The following is a 19772-nucleotide window of genomic DNA, read 5'->3' on the forward strand; positions in this document are numbered from 1 at the left end:
AACACACCCAGAGCACGGCCAAGCGTGGAGCTGCAACCCCGGTGCTCTTCACCTGCGCTGTGTTCATCTCGGCTCACTGAAACCCTCGGGCATTAATTCGATACCAAAAGGATAAGCGGCTGACATTCAAAAAAGGTGTCATAACTTCACTAAGAATTCGCCAAATTCGGGTTGCTGTGGTGAAAACGGGGCAAAGGGATTGGTACAAATTTAGTTTGTATAATTTTCGTATCCTGTTGGGCAAGGGCAGGAAGCACACAAATGATGTTGGTGCCGATATGAAATAAAGTATAACCTCTGAAGGAAAATAACCCTTTTTCATCAAAGCATTGCCTTTGTTGTGTTAAAAAACAAATTCACTGAGCTTCGCTGCCTGAAGTTCAGAGCATTTTCAACACCAAGTCCTGGATGCGTCTCACACTCCTGGGTTGTAAGGCAAGAGCTCTAGCTGGGAAAGCAGAAAGCAAGGAGAGCTAGCGGTCTGAGCTCTTGGGAGCCTCTTCTCCAAAAGGCAACGTGGAGAGGTAACGCGGCTGAAAAGGGCTGTTTCCATCATGCTGCTCAAAAGCTTCCAACTTGTCCCCAGAAGGCATCCCGCCGCAGGCCGGCTCCCCCCCGGCTCCTTCACCAGCCAGGGGTGAGCTGGAGCTGGGCACAGCGGGTTTTGGTGGCGTTGGCATCTCTTTTCTGCAGGTCAGGCCAAGCCTAAAGCTGTTCAGCAGGTGAGGAGCAACCACCGCTGGTCCCTGAGCACCAGAGCTGAACCCAGGGTGGCAAAGGTGGCCCAGCTCCCTTTGTGCAGGATCCCGGGATCCAATGCGATCAAAGAATCTGGGAGAGGCTGCATCACAAAATGTGAGCAGCGTCCTGGGCTTGGTGTATACTGTCCACCCCAGCACACATCCATCTGCTCATGGTGTCCACCCAGTTACATCCAGTCCCTTCCCTCCCAGCCTGCCACCACTCGGCCACAGCTGCCTGCAGCCTGATTTCTCCCAAAGGCTCTTCTAGCTTGCAACAGTTTTCAGCTCAGACCTCTGCTAAAAAGCCTCTGGGGTGTTTCTCTTCCCACAACTTGTCCGGTTCCTCTTTGGCAACCACAACATCCTGAGAAAATTTCTGCAGCGCAGCTATACGCTGCGTTGAGAACCACCCTCCCCCTCTTCATCCTGAACCCGCCGTCTGGGCTTCCTATGACCTGCCACGGTGGGCGTCCTCTAGACCAGGACCTGTGTTTGCTCCAAAACGAGGTCTGGAAACTGCCCCCAAATCCCATCCACCTCTTCTTGATACGGACTGACGGCCTCAGTCTCAATGTGTCGCTGCCAGTAGCGCCCTTCAAAGCTTTCCCTCTGGCAATGGTTTCATAAAGAAACCGTTTCTGTTCCTCAAGACCCCGACACAGATCCAGACGTTGCCACGAACAAGAACACCAGAAGAACACAGATTTCACGGTGCTTGGCACTGTCTGAACCTTCCCCCAAACCCTGGGAGGTCACCTCTAGTCTCTGGGATGCTGGAACAGGAGGCGTCACCTCAACATACCCAACACATAACCCCAAAGATCTAAGCAAGGGTCTTACCAGAACTGGTTGCCCAGGGGCAGGCTGAGGAGGAAGAAGAGGTGAGGAAGCCAAATTCCTGGCAGACGCTCCTCGACACGCAGGCAAGGGTTCTCCAAGAAACCCAAACGCGGCTCACAGCAAGGGAAACGGTCCAACTCCCATGGATGGAGTTGCTTGAAATTAATAGATGGCAAAAGTTGTACAAACAGCCTTCTCTAAAAGCACCTGTCTTCTTAAATGGGAAAACCAAGGGGCGTGGACTGCAGCAACCCTCCCCAGAAAAGCAGAAGGTTGTTTGGATTCTTCTTTGCAGCCTCTACTTCCCAAGCAGGTGATTAATTCTCCAGCCAACTTCAAAGTGAAAACTTTCCTTGCTCTTCAGAGGCTTCAAAAGCTGAGATCCATCCCCCTCATCTTACAAACACACACAGCAACCTCACAAGTTGAGTGTGAAGTGGCAAAAAATTTTATTATACAGTTAGTAAAGGCTTTTTTTCTTTTTTTTTTTTTAAAGATGTGCAGAGATACAGTTCCCTCCTGCAGGTTCACCTGCTGATTACACTTTTAAAGTGCTACATTACAACTGTGAAAACACTGGCACTTCACAGCAGAAAACTGAACGTGTGCTTTTATCGAGTCTGAAGCGGCGATAAATCAGCTGTTTCACAAGAGTGATTCGATGTGAAACGGCAAAGCGTCCAAGCCATTGCTAAAAACTAGTGGGAAAATAAGCGAAGAATTTTGCAGGCAAGTAAAGCATCAGAGAAGAGGGCCTTGGTATGGATGCTGCTGGTTTGGGATCTCAGGGACGACCTCTGAATCACGCAGAAGGCGTGTGGAGAAGGCACGCGCCCCCTCTCGTTAACAAATTTTGTGATGGATTCTGCAGCGTGGTTACGCAGGCGCGCGTACTCCGCTTCATGATCCATATTCTGCTTTATTGGGGTGCAATATTCAGTCGTAAACAAGCTTTTTTAACAAGGTGAAAGGATTTGGGAAGATTTCCTTACCCACTTGCAAATAAAGAGAAATTCTTGGTGCTGAAAACTGCAGCTATCACACGGAGGTGGCAGGTCTCTACAAAACCCTCGCTGACAAAATTACAAAAGCTGAGTTAAAAAACAGCTTAGGGAGACTGCTGATGGGGGGATCCTGGGTTCTTCTCCCTGCTTGCAGGGAGGTTTTGGACAAGTCACCACATTGTCTTTAAATGGGGAGAACAGTCTCTATGTTCCCTCTCCCAGCAGAGGAGGACAAGTGTATTTAAAAGCACTGTCCCTTCCTCTGACGGATAAAGCGCCGGGCACAACAAACATCTCAAGTTCACCTGGAGAGCAGCGCTGTCAGATCAAAACCAACACCTCCCTATCGCATACCTTTATTGTCCTTCATGTTTAAGGGAGGCATTTCTTGCATTTTGGGGCAAAGCGTTAGGAGGGAGGAGCAGCCATTCACGCCGACCCGGGGCTGACGGACCCTTCCCACCGCAGGCCAAGCTCCGGGCATGACGGCTGCACTTTGCAGCCAGGCGTCGGGGAGCTCATCTTCCTCCTGCTCCCCCGCCAGCAGGAAGGCTGTATTTCGGGAGGCTGTGCCGAATGGCAGGAATCCAGGAGGAATAAATTACTGGACACAGCGAAGCAGGGAAGAAGCAACAGCCTGGATTAGGAGCGCAGCCCGGCCAACGGTTTAAAGCCCGTGGCATCCTTGCGGGCTCGCCGGATTCAAACTGTGCCAGCCCACAGCACGAGCCTTCTGCTGTGCAAATCCACCACCAGATTGCCAAATGTTTTGCCCAGTCCTGCCTCCAGACCCAGCTCTCCTGCTGCCCCCCAGCAAACCACAAGAGGGTTGAAACACCTGAAAGTCTACACTGGTGTCTTTAGAGCTTACAAATAAAAAAGAAATCCGCTAGCTACCATAACCCTCTAACTACAAAAAAAGTAGTTTTGTTGCTTTTGTGCCCCTGCGCTTTTGGGAGGAGATGAGATGGAGAACAACCTGCAGCTGCAGCCACAGAAGCGGGCAGCACGGCTGGTGATCTCTAAACTCTGCCTAGAGCTGGAAATGCGTGCCAACAGCAACTGAGCGGGGCTGCTTCTGCCCCTGAAAGCTGCCCTGGGCAGGGGGAAGGTGGGGATATTTATTTGGGTTTGAGGATTTTGGGGTTTAGAGGATCTTAGAAATCTTGCAGCCCGATCCCCTCGCACTCCAAGATGATCCTGGGGAATATCAGGGAAATTAGACTGCAATTTTAAACAATACCTTCAAGATAAACTAGAATAGCTCATACACTGGGTATGGCCTCCCTGCAGCGCGCAGAGTCAATCCTATTTTGTGTCCCCCTGTACTCCTATCCCATAGCACCAGGTATCGGGAAAGGCAAGAACTACATCCACCCTCCTAGCCAGGCTCTAAAAATACAATTAGAAATCAGACGCCCAACAATCTTGTGTGGGACCAAGTCCACTTAATGCTGATACTGTGCAAAATGTTCCTCCTAAAGCAGAATCCCACTTTCCCTGGCTGGAGGGGGATGAAATGAGCTTGACTGAGAAAGCTGGTGAGATGCAGCTTTTTATCTGACCCTCAGCTTCATCCCCAGGGTGCTGCATGAAGCGATCCCAGAGCCCATCCCCGACCCTCAGGAGGAGGGGAGGACATTCCAAAGCAAAGCAGCGAGGCAGGACGATGGCTCCCAGGAGAGGGGACAGCTTGCACTCGGTCTGGCCTGGTGCCTTCTCATCACAGGGACGTCTCTCGTCAGGGATGAGCAGATGGCAGCAGGATGTACCGGGGTCCTGCCCGCGCACCCAGCACCGGGGGGAAAGGAGAGGCAGAGATGAGCAAAGGTCAAGCTACAGCAGGGGCAGAGACACCAAATAAGGCAAATTCAACATGAGGCGCCTGGTGAAGGCTGATGCACAGACCCTTGGGCACGTTTTCAAGCCGAGATGAGCAGAGCCAACAAAATCAGCTCCACTTTTACAAGATGTCTGCAAAACCTCTCCTCGCTGCACTGCCTGAGGGACTGGGGGGGGGTCACCCTTTGGACCTCCAGGACACGTTTCCACGGGACCAAACAAGGAAAACATGGAGAATCACCATGAGGACTTTCTTTTTCAACTCAAGGGATCGCTCCCTGAGCAAGCCCCTTTCTATGGGTGTAAAAGGAGAAGGCTACAGACAAGATGGTTGGGAGATGGGGGGAACAGACCCCAACCCAACAGCATCACGCAACCAAGGCCTCTTCCAGCAAAACTTTCCAGAAAGAGATTTAACAATGCCCCTACCATCCCCGCCACTGCTCTTCAGGCTTCAAACGTGTCGGCCAAATTCCTGCCAGGAAGAGGAATCGGCCAGGCTGAGTGATGGTGGTGGCATCCCATCCACTCCAGCGCTATTTCTGCAGGCGAGTGTACACCAGAAACGCCACAGCCGAAATCACAGCGATGCCCACAGCTGGAATGATGTATGGCAGGGACAGTCCGTTGCTGTCCCCTGATGTTGCTTTGGCCTGAGACGAGCTGGTCACAGTGCCACCGGCCCCGCTCGAGTGAAAAACTGGAGCATTTCCAAAGGGACCAGCTCCATCTTGGAAATCGTTGCCTGCCTCGAGCTGGGTGCTGGTGTGATGGTCCACGCGGACCTCGTGGGTGCCCAGGGAGGTGCTGATCCAGTTCGGCGGTGGACTGGAGTCTCTGCTTGCTCCAGCTGCTTCCTCTTCCCTGGGGTCAGTATGAGCTGCTGGAGCCAGGAATCCCGAGGAGACTCTGGAGAGCGCTTCTCCTGAGCTTGAGCTATCCGTGCTCACCATGAGTGGGTCGCTGCTGAAGGTGAGGCTACCGGATGCCTCAGAACCAGCCACCTCTGGGCTCTCCTCAGCTGTGGAGAGGAGGGCACCCGGCTTGCTGAGCTCCACATCCCTCTCCACGCTGCTGCAAGCCACCCAGATGCTGGTGGCAGAGCTCACCCGGGATGCTGTCCTCCTAGAGGACGTGCCTTCAGAGCTTCCTGCAGCAGCTGGGAGAGAGTTCGCCGAGGCCAGGAGTACCTTTGGGAGACAACAAGAGGGGCTGGGTGCCATGGGGATCACCCTTTTGGTCGCGTCTTGGGCACCCATGTCACGCAACAAGCTTGCTTCAGCGTTCAGCCACCACATCTCCAGCCACTAACAGTGATGTTGGGTCACAGGTAACTCCCAGAGCTGGGAGAGTGAGCGGGGCGGGGAGGTGTTGGGGCTCCAGGGAGCCTTTGGATTTCAGGGGAGATATGGAAAGGAAGGAGGGGGACACAAGAAGCGAGGAGAGGGATGGAAACAGGCATCTGGAAGCCAGGACACTGACTGGCATGTCAAGGGGGGGAAATAAGGAGTCAAAGCCAGACAAATGGCTCTCTTCTCCTATGCTCCAAAATACAGCATCCAGACAGGGACGTGAACATAGTAGGGAAAAAAAGCCTTAAATAAACTCACCACCAGCTCAAAATCTTACACTGCAGCAGAAAATCTCCCAGCCAGGGGGAGTTTTGCAAGGACCCAAATGAAATGCAAGTAGCAACAGGAAAGGTCACCTACTTTCTTTTTCGTTGGCATGGAGGGGGTGCTGCTGGCCATCTCCCCCATGGGCAGTTCTTGCTCTTGTACAGGAGGCTTCGTGGAGATGTCGCAGGATGGGGGACCATCTCCAGGCACGAGGGTAGCAACTGGGGTGGTTGTTTCCACCCGAGTGTCTGTCAGGGAGAAAACAAAACATATTGTGTTAATGGAGAGACCTAAAAAGCGAGTTTTGCTCTTCCTCAAGGACGCTGCAACAGGATACTCCCAGAGCTGAGGGGGTGGGACAGGGAGAGGGCCCAGCACCACTGACTGCTGGCTGTGTGGCCCTGGCTCTGCCACAGCACCTGAGCTCTCCTAGTAGGTAAATGAGATGGCACCAGGCAAGCCAGTACCCCCAATCTGTTCCTTCCTTCAAGAGCAGAGTGGCCCCAGGTTGCTGAAATCGGGGTGTGGAGACATTCAACCATGGTGTTTGACAACAGAAATGCTTCGAAGCAAGTGCTTCTGCCCCCTCCTGGTCAGGATATTGTGACAAAATACAGCAAGCAACAACAACTGGAGGGAAGACCATGAGAAAGCAAGCAGCCAGGCTGGATTTCTGCACAACCCAACCTTGCTCCCTTCCTGCAGGAGGTCACTGCAGCCCAGCAGCGGGTGACACCCAGCAGATGGGTGACAACAGCACAGAGAGCTGTTCTCTACACCTCTACAAGCGCTCACGGGCCACAAAAGCAGACAAAACCCTGCGCTGTCCTGTACCAACAGGCGCAACTGCCACTTTGTTGGGAGGCTCCCCAAAGCCTCCCAGCAGGGCTCCACCCCACCTGCACCTTCTCTGCCACACTCCATCCTCACCAGCAAGCAGGACGGGCATGTGGCAGCACCCCCAACCCTGCTCCCCATCAGCAGGGGACTGCCAGCTAGGAAACCCACCTCCATCTCCTCCGTCCTCTCGCAGCGTCCTGACCCGCTTCTGCTCCACATCAAACTGCTGCTGTATGAGGAGGGGGCTGCGCACATCCACAAAGCTGCCCGGGGGTTCGCTGTGCTTGGAGCGGGGCACACCTTGGTTTTTGGGCAGTGAGGCTGGGGGCTGCGGCTCCGCGCTGCGAGGAGCCTCCTCCGGCCTCAGGGGCGACTCGGCGGAGACGTAGAAGTCCTCTTCGGGCTCGTTCCTGGGCTGCTCGGGGCCGCGAGCAACGCCTGCATCCCTCGGGGGAAGGGACCTGCGCAGACCCAAGCCTGGCGCGCCACGGTGCAGGTGGTTGGCGTTCCCAAAACACCCGTTGTCTACGCACACCGGGTGCTGCTGGCGGCTCAGCCAGTCCCGGCTCCGCTCGGGGGGGGCAGCCGATGGCACGGCAACGCTGGCTGCCTCTGGGGTCCCCACTGCTGTCTGCGTGGCCTTGATGGGGGGAGAGAGGTGCCCCTCTCCGCCGTGCCCGTCACTCTCTGCGCTCCGAGGTGGAGGTGCCTGAGGACTTTCTTTCTCCAGGTTTTTGGGGAGCTGGAAGGAAATGAGCTGTGTTAAACCGCTGTGTCAGGATGAGGGGGTCTGGGACCACAGGGGTGCCCCAAATCCTGACCCAGTGACCCACGCGAGCCTGGCAATGAGGGGGTCTCTCCTCAGCACCCACTGCACAGCCCACTGCATGGGGTCGGGGGCTGTGGAGGGGAGCCTGGACTAACAGAGCAGACCCTGTACTCCCATCCAGGAGAGGGGAGCAGTTATAGGGCCATATGTAGGCTATAAGTTACCAGATGCAGCAAGCACGCAGCAGAGATCAACAGCGAGAGGCTGCTTGGGGTGTCCCTGAATGAGCCTGGCCCTAGTCCTGGCGCTGCACCGCACCGACGCTCTAGTCCAAAAGGGACCTTTGTGTCCCCATCTGACGAAGCTCCACTCACCGATTCCTGCACCGGGGCCCTGGCATCCAGGTCCGTGCTCACGGTGGCGGTGGCACTGGGTGGGAGAGGGGGTCGGCTGCCGGCGGGCAGGTCTCGGCGCGGCTGCTCAGCCAACGGGGCGCCTGGAGAAGGGTTCGGCCCCGGGGATTGCGTCTGAGCACGGATGGAGGAGACGGCGGGACGGGCATCACTGGCTGCAGGAGGTAAGGAGGCAGCAGAGGGAGCCGGGGAACCTGGAGGAGCCAAAGCAGTTTGTGAGTGGGGACATCGGGGGAAAGCTAAGGAGGGAGAGGATGAGTGTGGGGTGAAGGGAGCCCCTTGTGTGCCCCTGCTCTGTCCCCACATCGGCCAAACCCACAGTACCCCTTCATTCATAGAATCAGACTGGTTTGGGTGGGAAGAGACCTTAAAGCCCATCGAGTCCCACCCCCTGCCCCGGGCAGGGCCCCCTTCCCCCAGCCCAGGGGGCTCCCAGCCCCGTCCAACCTGGCCTTGAACCCTTCCAGGGAGGGGACAGCCACAGCTGCTCTGGGCACCCTGGGCCAGCGCCTCACCCCCCGCACAGGGAACAATTTCTGCCTTATATATAACCTAAACCTACTCTCTTTCAGCTTAAAACCGTCCCCCCCTTGTCCTATCCTCACCCCCTGATTCAGAGTCCCCCCCCACCTCTCCTGTCTCCCCTTTAAGCCCTGGGAGGCCGCTCGAAGGTCTCCCCGGAGCCTTCTCTTCTCCAGGCTGAACCCCCCCAACTCTCTCAGCCCGGCCCCCCAGGGGAGCTGCTCCAGCCCCCCCAGCATCTCCGTGGCCTCCTCTGGCCCCGCTCGAGCAGCTCCGTGTCCTTCTGCTGTTGGGGGCCCCCGAGCTGGCCCCAGCACTGCAGGGGGGTCTCCCCAGAGCGGAGCAGAGGGGGACAATCCCCTCCCTGGCCCTGCTGCCCCCCCTGCTCTGGCTGCAGCCCAGGGCACGGGTGGGTTCTGGGCTGCCAGCGCATGGGGCTGGCTCACAGGCAGTTTTCCCCCACCAACCACCCCAAGTCCCTCTCCTTGGGGCTGCTCTCCAGCCACTCCTCGCCCAGCCTGGATTTGTGCTGGGGATTGCCCCGACCCATGGGCAGGACCTTGCACTTGGCCTTGTTCAACTTCATGAGGCTTGCACAGTCCCACCTCTCCAGCCTGTCCAGGTCCCTCTGGATGGCATCCCTTCCCTCCAGGGACAGAATCTTTCCATCTCCCCTTCAGTTGTGAAACCCAGGCCACCGCCAGCCCAAACACCTTTGAACGTAGTCCCTGCCATCCCCAGGCACATCACTGGGGTGAGGGAAATCCCTGAGGACAGTCACAGACACCCCCAGAGCCCTGGGAAGCTGGGACAGAGCAGCCAACTGCTCAGTCGTCACCAGGAGACGTGATTCGGGTCCCCATCCCCACCAGACCCGGAGGACAACACCACCCAGGGACAAAGAGGCTACATACGGGCTTGCCAGGAGTCATATACGTCCTGCAGCTCGTCAGCCAGGTGCCCAGCGTTGTTCTGGCGCAGCGCATTGATGAGATCGGGCACCCAGCCCTGCCGGCACTTCAGGTGCTGGTAAAACCTATAAGCTGTCGCCTGGCTCCCCCGCGTTTCCTCCCGGGAGTGAAGTTCATCCTAAATAAAGCACACAGGGCATCTCAGAGAGGGTCAGGCTTAGAGGTAGGGCAGCTACCTGTTGCTTGAGCTATATACATTGGGGAAGGAGCTGGCAGGGTTTGGGAAAGCAGGGAATTACTCTGTCAGCGTCGGTCAGGCAGCTCAGGGAATCAGCCAGTGACGCCACGCGGATGTTCTTGAAATTCATAAAGTTTTTCAAAATGTACTCGTACACTTTGTCTTCGGCGAAACCCATCCTGGCTCAGCACCTGCCCAGAGAGAAGGAGAGACTTAATGTGAGCAGCGAGCTGCTGGGGATGCTCAGCGTCCTCTATTTTCTATAGGAGCCCGGCCCGCAGGCACCAGGGGAAATCCCCGGCGGAAAACACGTGAAATAAAAATACCCTGCTTGAACGTTCAGCTCTCAACTCCGCATTCACAAACTCTGCGACCGCCCAGGCCGTATTTATTCTCTTGTTGGTTGTTTGTTTTGCGGCAGGGCTTATCCCACCCGCGGGACTTTTCGTGACAAGGTCACGCCAGGCAAAGAAGTGGGGGATGGTGGGGAGAGGAGGGGGGCGAAGTTGCGGGTCCTGCTTGAGGCGCTGGGCGACGGCGGTTTCCCCAGTTTCTCACCGACGGGCCCGGAGGGAAAGCGGTGAAGCTCCGTCCCCCCGTGGAATGGGCAGCCGCGGGTGGGGGGGCCCTGCGCGGCCTACCCCGCTCCCGCCGAGACTTGGTGTTCGGAAATGGAGTGGAAACACCCTCACACACCCACCCTCGCATCCCCCCGGGGCTCGGTGGGCGCGGGGGGGGGGGGACGGAGGACGACCCCCGGTTCCGTCCCGCGGCCGCCCCCCCCCACACACACACGCTCACCTCCACCCGCCGCCGCCGCGCCGCCGGGACCTTCCTCACCCCTCCCACTCCGCGCGTCGCCGCTGCTGATTGGCCGTCGCGCACGCCCGTCTCACTGATAGACAGGCGGCGTGAGGAACGGGAAAGGGAAGCGCCCGCCCTTCCCGTCCAGCGGTGCCGGATTCCGGGGCGGCGGGGTGGGTGTGTGTGTGTGGGGGGGGGGGGGGTTGATCCCGACCGCCGCTCCCCCCCCCACCTCCCCGCGGGGCGGGGGGGTGTGAACGGGACGATGGCTCCCGCGCCGGGAGGTGGCAGCACCGTCGCGGCGAACGGCCTCCCCCCCAGCGCCTGGCGGAGGGATCCCCGCCGCGCCCGCCTCGCCCCGCCCCCTTTCGCCCCGCCCCCGGCCCTGTCAGCGGCGCGCGCGCCCTGCATGGAGCCGCACCATGGCGGCGGCGGCGGCGGCGGGAGCGGGCGGGCGGCGGCGGGGGCGCCGCTGAGGGCCGGCAGCCCCGCGGCGGGGCACTGAGGGGCGGCGGGGCTTCTTTCCCTCCCCCCCCCCCCCTTCCCCTTTATCCTTCCCTTTCCCCTCCCCTTTCTTTCCCCCCCCACCCCAACCTCCCTCTTTCCATCCCCCCCGTCCCCCCCTCCCCGTCCCCCCGCCCCGACCCCCGCGCCCTCCCCCGGCGCGGCGTCCATGGTCGCGCCCGGCCGCCGCGGCCTCGCACCGGAGCCCTTGGGCGGCGGCGAGGGGAGAAAGGAGCGGGCCCGGCGCTGCCCGCCGCGCCGCAGGTGAACGGCCGACGGGGGCTTCGGGGGGGGGGTGGGTGGGTGGGTGGGTGTGGGGGTGTGGGGGTGTGTGAGGGAGGGGGTGGTTGTTATGGCGACGCGGGGGGGGGGGGGGGCGCCCACGCGTGTCCGCGGCCTCTGCGTGGGGCCCGGCTGGGGCTGCCTCGCTCCCCGCCCTCCCCCGCCGTCAGTTTTATAACGTTTTTTTTTTTAAAAAAAAAAAAATTTCTTAATAATAAAAAGCGAATCGCGGATCGCCCCACCTGAACTCCCCCCCACGCGGGGCTGCAGCGATCCCCCCCCCCCCCCCCTCTTTCCCCGCACCCGTGGGGCCTCCGAGCTGCGGACCCCTTCCCTCCCAGCGCCCGGCGGGGCAGGGCAGGTCGTGGGACCGCGGTCGCGATACGCCAGCCCCCTCCCTCCCTGCCACTCCCTGCCGTCGGATCGCGGCGGGGAACACGGACACGCAGGACACCAACCGGCCGCGCTCAGCCTGACCTGCAGCCTCCTCCTCATCCTGAGGACACAAAGCTTTTTTTTTTTTTTTGGGGGGGGGGGGGGTTGGGGGGAAGCCTTGGAGGCTCGTGACCTGGCTCCCACCCCACGCCATCCCTCGGGGAGATGCGCCAAACCGGAGCCTGGGAGGGGACCCCGAGGAGCGTGAGCCCCCGGGGCCGTGTCCCCTCCTCGCCCTGCATCCCAAACACGCTGCCCCGCTCCCGGCTCTCCCACGCTCGGGTAGCTGTGTCCTCCCTCCTCGGCCAACGCTCACTTATTTCTGATCTTGGATGTCATCAAGGGTGGAAAATGTGACAGGAAGGAAGGGAGGCTTTTTTTCCTCTTGCTAAATACAGACTGACATTAAAATCCAAAATACTGTCGTGAAAGGAATCCCAGCTCCCTGTTTATTGGAGGAGGGAAAAACGATGTTTTCTGGCTTTTTGGCTGTGAGGTTCCAGCTGGGAAGTTTCGCAAGGAGCAGCAGGGTCCTTGCCGAGAGCCTCAGAAATTTACTTTGCTTGTTCGCAGGACGCTCTCCGCAGTGTATTACGCTAAAAAAATTAGTCATCCCTTCCCTGCCTGTCCGTGGCTGGGGGGAGCTTGCTGCGAGCACGGAGGATGCTTTGAAAATATTGAGGGATTTTTTTCCTCTCCTGTGCAAGGAAGGAAAAGAAAAGGGGTGCGGGCAAATAAAACTGCAGCCGCAACAGGAGTTTTTCATCTTCCTTTATTTTAATTCCTGCAGCAGCCGGTGGGAGGGAAGGAGGTGCACGGGGTGGCTGCGGCTGATACAGGGAGCTGCTGGGTTTGCGAGGAGGATTTATGTCTCTCTCTGTCAAGAATCAGATGCAAACTCATGCCGTTATTCCCACGGTGAGGTTGGGGAAACCGGCTCGATGTGGGGCTCTGGGATGAGGAATGGGACCCCCAGGGATGGTCGTGGTGCTGCCAGCTCCCCCGATGACTTCTGCTGTGGCCAAGGTGAAGAGCCAGGATGTTTTTGGGGGGAGGGCAGGGACCCCAGCTTCGCTGGGACCTGGGAGTGCTCTGCAAGACAGACTTGGCAGAAAATGGGCACTGCCACGTTCCCCTTCCACGTGTTCCTCACCATCCTTGTCAGAGAGCTTTTTGGGGAGGGGTGTCTGTGGGAACCTCCGGGGCTTTTGCCTCATCTTTACAAAAACAGTTTGTCGGAGCGGTGGGGGGGATACTGGGAGGTGCTGAAAATAGATGTTTCCCATTTCCAGGGGCATTGCTGTCCTGGCGTCGGTGCGGCTGTATTGTTTTCAAGCTAATAGGATACATAGCTCTGCTTTTCTGAAATGTCACTCTCAAATAACTGATGCTTTGTGCGGATCCGTGATACTGGTCCAAGTCCAACATCAACATCCTTGTGAAAGAGTAGTTTGAATTCCCTCGCTTTCCCCCGTCTCCTCCCGCCGCCGGCCTACATCTTCAGCTCCTCCAACCCTCCCGTGTCCGCGGCAGGACAGCGGGTCCTGGATCCGGCAGGAAGGGTGCAGGTCGGGTGATCTCAGCCCGCCGTGGGTCTGCCCTGACCGCTTTGGGTAAGGCGGTGCCGAGCCAGGGTTGCGCCGTCGTGGGCTGCGTGATGCCTCAAAACGCTGAGGAGCGCGGGGTGGGTGATTTGGGGTGGAACGGAGCGCCCGCACGCTGCCGTGGGGTCAGGAGTGGTGCAGCAGAGGCACAAGCTGCTGGCTGGTATTTTTATCCCTGGTGTTATACGAGAAGGAGGTCAGCCCTCGCGGCTGCTTTCTGGTCTCATTCACAAAGCGCGTTTTCCTCTCGAAATAAAACAAATCCCCTGGCTTTCCTGTCGCGATGGAAATCGTTTGAATGTGACCAGGTCCATAAGCATCTCCAAAGCCTGCGGACAGGAAGAAACACTAGAGCAAAGAAGTAGGAAATGTCCGCGTTTATAGCAGTGGGCTGATTCATCTCCCTGCTCTTAACTCTTTCCCTCCTGCTTTTGGTGAGATCCAGCCGTTTTGCTTCCAGGCTCAGAGGCCGAGGAGGATATCGCCAGCTCTCCTCTAGTTGGATCGCAAAATACTGCTGGGTTTTGTACGTTGTGTTTATGTGGTTTGGGGTGGAAAAGGAATGGGCTGTTGGGGGTGTGCAATTATCCACATCAGATAACCAGAACATCGGCAGTCACATTAGGAGGGATTAATATTTAATATATAGGGTATGAACAATTGTGCTTAATCACTATCTGAAGGGCTTAGGAAGAGATTTACCGATAAGCAAGCAATTCCCAAACTGTCCAGAATGATTTCTTGCATCTTCCTCAGGAGCAGCTGGTCCTGGCTATCGCTAGAGGCTGGCCTGATCCTGTTCTTCCTGATGTCTCCAGGTTTTGTAAGTGGGTAGAGTGGCTTTCATCATGAGTGCTTCTTCTCATTAAACTCACAAAAAATGCTGGAAAGATTTTTTTTTTTTTTTTCTCTGATACAACTCACGTGGCTGTACTGGAAGCTCTAGTACCTGGCAGTGCTTGGAACTTCTGTGTGCAGCCAAAGCTCGTGGGAAACGTGTCTTGGGCTCGGCGGACGCCGTCACTGTCACATCCACCAGCCCAGCCACGAGCCCGGAGCTGGCTCGTTCGTACTTTTCTCTGGCAAATGTCTCCATGAGCCCTTGAATTCCACCTGTGTGTCCAGCGTGGCTCTGGAAACCCTCATGATGGTGATGCTCCTTTCTACCTTTGCCTCGCGTTGACCCATGTGGGTTTGTTGTTGGGTATTTTTTTGGCTTTTTTTGTTTTGTTTTGTTTTGTTTGTTTGGGTTTTTTTTAAGGTGTTCTGTAGTACAGCAATGCCACCCCTCCGGGCTGGGTGCCACTGTGTTTGTGCGGGGAGGAGGCGATGGCGGGGGACCCGTCGGGGCACACAAATAACCCATTTCCACTGCCGCACGTCCTGTGGGACTAAATCCAACCCTGCGCCGTTGTACGACGGCAGCTGGTGGGGCCGTGCGTGTCCTGCGGGTCGGTGTTGAGCTGAGCTGAGGCTGGGAAGCGGAGGTCGAGGTCTCGTCGTGATTCTGGTGGGGCTACCGGGGCTCGTCGGAATGTGAGGGTTGTGTCTCCATCGTGGGAAGGTGCGTGCCTGCATCCCCCCCTTCCCTCCCTGCTCCGAGCTGAAACTCGCCCTGACTGAAAGCAGCAGCCGTGGCTGTCAAACCTGGTTTTGCCGTGGTTACACACACGGTACCGCGGTGTTGATGGCGGCCGCAGTTTTGATGGTGGAAGTCGAAACGACTGAGTGTGGGTGGGTTGGGGTTTGGTATGTTGGTCGTCTAGGAAATCCTGGTGGCTACTGTAAAAGGTGCGGAGGCTAGAAATTTTTTTTTTTTAAAATGGAGTGGGTACTGCTTTTTCCCCTAAACGTGTGGGAGAACGCCCCTTTTATTCCATGTGCAAGCAGATCGTTTGCTTAGGCAGCAAGTCCTCTTCATTGCAGAATAATTTGTTGTCCTAATTCCTTCCTGTTGAAGCAACTCCATTTTGCATGGAATAATTAGTACTAATTTGGACCCGGAATGGAAAACAAGGGTTCTCCAACTTCAGAAGAGGAGACAAGAGCATAACCTCTGCCTCTCCTGCATGAGTCAGGGCGTTCTGTGCCATCCCTCCTCTAAAGCAAAAATAAAACCTGTACATGAGACCAAACATCCCAGGTTGGTAGCAGGCAGCGGGAGATGTACGTGTCACCAATTTTAAGCCTTTTGCTGTCGCAAGGAGCCGAGGACATCTGTGGTGAGGGGGAAGAGACCACCACCTCCTTCCTTCTTGGCTAACGCCGAGGAACAAATAAACAAAAATGTTCCCACCGCGCTGATGTGAAAAGCTGCTTCTGAGCCGGTCTGGCGTGTCGGTGTATTCCTGGCGCCCCGGCCAAGTACTTGAGACCTTTTTATTACCGTAACGAGGACTTCCACATCCTGCCCCCCCAGTCTAACTCAAGCCGTGGTTATTTTCTGGTCCTTCCGGGAAGACATCCCTGTTCTCCCTTCCTTTGCGTAGCGAAAGGGAAGCCAGCCAAATTCTTTCCCTCCCCCAAATCCCCGCGTGTTTGAAGGAGGGGAGGTGCAGCCATCTTTTTCCTGGCTTCGCCGGCGTTTACCTGGGAAGCGCGAGATGAATTACGGCGTGAAGGTGCTGCAGGCAGGATCGCCCCTGCCCGTCTCGCAGCCGCTGGTAGGTTCCTCCTTTCTGCTGGCCGGGGGGGGGTGGGTGAGCACCGAGGCCGTGTCCTCATTTTCCAGAGCGCTGCGTGAACGTCTCTTCAGGCTGAGCCCTGGAGGAGGTGGAAATGGGGGATGTCTGGCCTGGAAATCCCAGCTGGCAGGAGACACGCTGCGAGCGAGACGGGCTTCCCAGTGTCTGGATACCCGCCTGCCAGAAACCTTGGCTGGTGGATGCTACCTGCCTGCGGGGTTAGACAGGGAGTTTTAAGACCTGTCGTCATAACTTTGGGGTCCAAAACGTTGGACACTCCAAGCTAATTCAATAAAAACGTGTTAGAAGCAGAGGTGCTGCAGCGCCGCGGCAGCATACCAGTCTTAAAAACAGAGTTTGGCGTGTTTGAGCTTGTAGGTTTTGTGTATCCAAGTTAAGTAATAGGCGACAGGAAACCTTGATTCAGGTATGAGCAGTGAATCAATCGGTGCTGAATTGCTCTGCGGTTGAACCGGCAACCCCCCCTGGGATGACTGCCTCCCCGTATCACGCCTGGTGTTTCGAAATAACCTCTCCGAGTTACAATTGTTCTGATGATCTAAAACCCGGGGGTTTAGCTCACTTTGGTCTCCACCCTGTCAGTGGTGACCTTGCCCCGGGACTGCAGAGAACCACAGACATTTCTGGTTTAACTGCTGAAGGTAGGATGTCTCCCTGGGTCTGTGCTCAGATGCTTTCCTCCAAGGAGTTGGGGATCTTCTGACCAGAAGGCAACTTGTAGAAGGTTTCCCTCACAACCGGTACCCAACCATCGTTGCTTGTCTTTTATGCATCCAACGTGTCGTCTTCTGTTATTTAGAGAGTATGCTCCGGTGTGCTCACACAAGCTCATCATTAACTTGGGTTGACCAGGCGGTAGGAAGAGCAGCGATCAGAGATGATGTGAATGGGATGGACTAGGCAGCTCTGGGGCTTTTCTGGAGCCTTGCTGCCCTTGGGAACACCGATAATAGCTGCAGTGAAGAGGTTCAGCTGTAGGGGTGAACTTGCAAAGCGAGAAGCAGATCCTCCTTTAATAACCTGGGACTGTGTGGGGTCCATCCCTTGCTTTCGACCCTGCATTTTTAGAGTTGATGTCTCAATTCATGCTCTGGGGATTTCAAACGCTTCATTCACAAACTGCGGCTGGCTAAGGGCTGATATTACTAATTTCTGTTAGTAAATTATGTCATGGTACGTGTCGGAGAGCGTTCTGCAGCCAGGAAATCTGTTCCTGGCCTCAGTGTGCGTTGAAACCAACTTGAAATCCTGCTTGCTCCCCAGTTGGGCATCTCTTACTTCACCTTTTGAAATAGCCATCTTGTCCTTGTGAGCTTTCAGGTAAACACTGAAGTGATAACTGGTGGTGTTGATCTCAAGAGAGGCCTTGGCAAATCTGGAGAAGGTTTTCTGTTTACTCATCTTTATTTGAAAAAAAAAAAAAACAAAAAACAAAACCAAAAAAACAAAAAACAAACAAACAAAAAAACCAAACAAACAAAAAAAAAAACCAGGAAAGGGTGGACCTGCATTGACCTGGAGGTCAGTCTAGTTAATGCAGTAGCTGTTCTTACTCTGTCCGCAAAGGACTCAGGTATGTGCTGTGCAGACCCAGCCCCTGACCAGGGACAGGAGGAGAAACGGAGGTGGAGGAAGAAGCGACCTGCCTAGGCAGCAAAATAGGCTTGTGGAAGAAAATCCAAGAAGGCAGCTCAGGTCTGGCTGCTGGTGGCAAGGTGGCCCGAGAGACTCACCGAAACCCGAGGGGCAGAAGGGACAGATATTACAGTCATGATGCTGTTAGAGGTTTCTAGAAGGCAGAAGCCCTCAAGTAAGTAAATCTTATTGAGTAAGAGAAGAAATATGAAGGATGAGATTTGCTTTTTTTTTAAAACAAAACAGGCATTTTAGTGGTTTATGAAGATTCCAGCAGCGCTCTGGGAAAGGGCAGGCTCTTGTTCCAGGCACCGCGCGCACAGCACGGGAATATCCTGGCTCTCAACCTGAAGGTTTTGAGGTACCATAAATTTTTCTCGTGATAGGGTGTGGCAGGACAGCATGCAAAACTTCCCTGCTGCTTTGCAATTTGAATAATATTTTTATCTTGCCAGTAGATAATCATCTCACTTTTGTTCTAGAAGTGAAGCTCTTATGGATATGTTTGAGAAGCCTGAAAATAAATATGTTCACATGTGTTTTCCAGTGTTGCTTAACACGTGATATACCTCAGAGCCTCTGGATTTTGCTCTCATGCAAACTGGCCACTCCTGAGTATGAAGGCTCAGAAGTATAGCTTGCTCTCAGCTGTGCATGTACATATTTAGTTAGTCTCTAACTGGCAGTACAGACTGCCTTTGTTTCTGCCCTTGTTTCTCTGCGCTGCTAGTTCAGAAGGGCCGTGCTTTAGTCTGTCTGCGGCAGCCCAAATGCTGCAGCTTCACTTCTGCCTCCTAGAAGACACTGGTGCCATCATGCTAGGCCTGAGTGGTGAATTTAGAGATGAACGCAGATGAGTTAGAAATTAATAATAAATTGGAAAGCATGGATAATCCTCAAGATTTTCTCTCGAGGAGAAATTAAACCTATTCAGCTGCAGTCAGAGAGACATTTTTAATCCCAGACACTGTGTAGAATTTGCGTTTTCATTCCGGTAGCGAAGTGGGAATGCCAGGTGGGATCTTTGGTCGACTCAATGGCAGCAGCTTGGTTTTACATACTCAGCTAGCTGGAAGACTGTGACTGGGATTAGAGAAGTGAAATTATTTTCTAAGGTTGTCTAGGAGCATATGGAAAAGAAACGCGAAGACTGTTTTCACAGCTAGCGTGGTTTTACTTTGCAGTTTTGCAAATGAAGTTTTACTACTTTTTGGTTCTGCTTCACTCAGTCCTTCAGAATCTTTCTACCAGGCACTGGCCTCCCAACAGCTTCATTTGTGCATCCCTAATTTTTTCCATCATTTCAACCCTTTGAAAAATTTCATGTATGCATATTGCTGCATAATGGGTGGGTTTGCATTTCTGTCTTCCGCTGGGCTCTGAAAGTCTGCACGGGCTGGCGAGCTCATCTAGAGTGGGCTACAGACATTTCCCGTGGGGCTACGGGAGAATCTCTTGCATAGCACTGCCTTTTAGAAAAAAAAACGTTCAGCCAACTCATTTATCATCTTTTCTATACCTGGCTTGATCTGCAGGGGTTGCGTACAAGTTATTTTTTGACTCCAGTAGTAGTTGTACCTGGAGGTGACTCTGTGACCCTGCCATTAGTCTGCGGTGCCGCAGTGCCTGGTGTGGGGCTGTCCTTTGACTCTCGTGCTGAGCAGACAGGTCTGGCCTCCCAGAATCCAACATCCAAACCAATAAAATGTACAAAAAGAGGTATTGTTCCAGAGGGAAACCGAGGCACGGGCTAGCTGACGTGCAAAGGCAGCTTTGGAAGGATTAAGATGAATCTCTGCTCTCCTCGGAGGTAGCTTAAATGCACAATCATCCTTTCTCATTTGTTAAAACGTGATTCAGGGAGGCGTGGGATGTCTGTCTGTGCAACCCAGTCTCTCAGAGCATCTCCTCTTGCTTTTCTCCTCTGGTGTGTCAAGGAAGGGCGGCTTGCCCATCCCTTCCTCGGCTGAGGCTCCAGACAGGCTGACAAACCCGGTGGCTGCTCGAGCATTTTCCACCTTGGGCCCACCAGGCTGTGAGGATGGCTGGGAGGCTCACCAGT

At 55.4% G+C, this 19772-nt stretch overlaps 2 protein-coding genes across 4 annotated transcripts in view; one reads left to right on the forward strand and one right to left on the reverse strand.

The window, feature by feature from the left end:
• Positions 1–2008: 2008 nt before the first annotated feature.
• MAVS (mitochondrial antiviral signaling protein) lies at positions 2009–10908 on the reverse strand. Of its 2 annotated transcripts, none has more exons than XM_032993883.2 (7): positions 10543–10908; positions 9803–9932; positions 9507–9681; positions 8032–8264; positions 7057–7630; positions 6142–6296; positions 2009–5619 (listed from the first exon to the last, which is right to left on the reverse strand). In XM_032993883.2, the coding sequence occupies exons 2-7, from the start codon at positions 9917–9919 to the stop codon at positions 4966–4968; spliced, it is 1908 nt and encodes a 635-aa protein (XP_032849774.2). In that variant the 5' UTR covers positions 9920–9932; positions 10543–10908; the 3' UTR covers positions 2009–4965. The 2 variants fall into 2 exon arrangements, with proteins under 2 accessions (XP_032849774.2, XP_032849773.2); XM_032993882.2 differs by lacking the exon at positions 10543–10908 and adding an exon at positions 10068–10520.
• Positions 10909–11146: 238 nt separating this feature from the next.
• Positions 11147–19772, forward strand: part of PTPRA (protein tyrosine phosphatase receptor type A) — a 132548-nt gene continuing 123922 nt past the window's right edge. For both annotated transcript variants that reach the window (XM_042808186.1, XM_042808188.1), the window contains exon 1: positions 11147–11313. The gene's annotated coding sequence lies outside the window, so the exon portion shown is untranslated. The remainder of the gene's footprint in view (positions 11314–19772) is intronic.

The sequence above is a fragment of the Tyto alba genome, unplaced genomic scaffold, assembly GCF_018691265.1.
Source record: "Tyto alba isolate M040663 unplaced genomic scaffold, T.alba_DEE_v4.0 Super-Scaffold_6, whole genome shotgun sequence".
NCBI classification, from domain to species: Eukaryota; Metazoa; Chordata; class Aves; order Strigiformes; family Tytonidae; genus Tyto; species Tyto alba.

What these genes read in the sequence shown, in the direction of transcription:
- MAVS (XM_032993883.2), bottom strand. Translation starts at nt 9,919, where the DNA reads ATGGGTTTCGCCGAAGACAAAGTGTACGAGTACATTTTGAAAAACTTT. An exon ending in ATATGACTCCTGGCAAGCCC is followed by an intron (nt 8,265 to 9,506) that starts GTATGTAGCCTC and finishes TGGCTCCTCCAG; the next exon opens with GTTCCCCGGCTCCCTCTGCT. An exon ending in CCATGCCAACGAAAAAGAAA is followed by an intron (nt 5,620 to 6,141) that starts GTAGGTGACCTT and finishes TGTCTCCCAAAG; the next exon opens with GTACTCCTGGCCTCGGCGAA.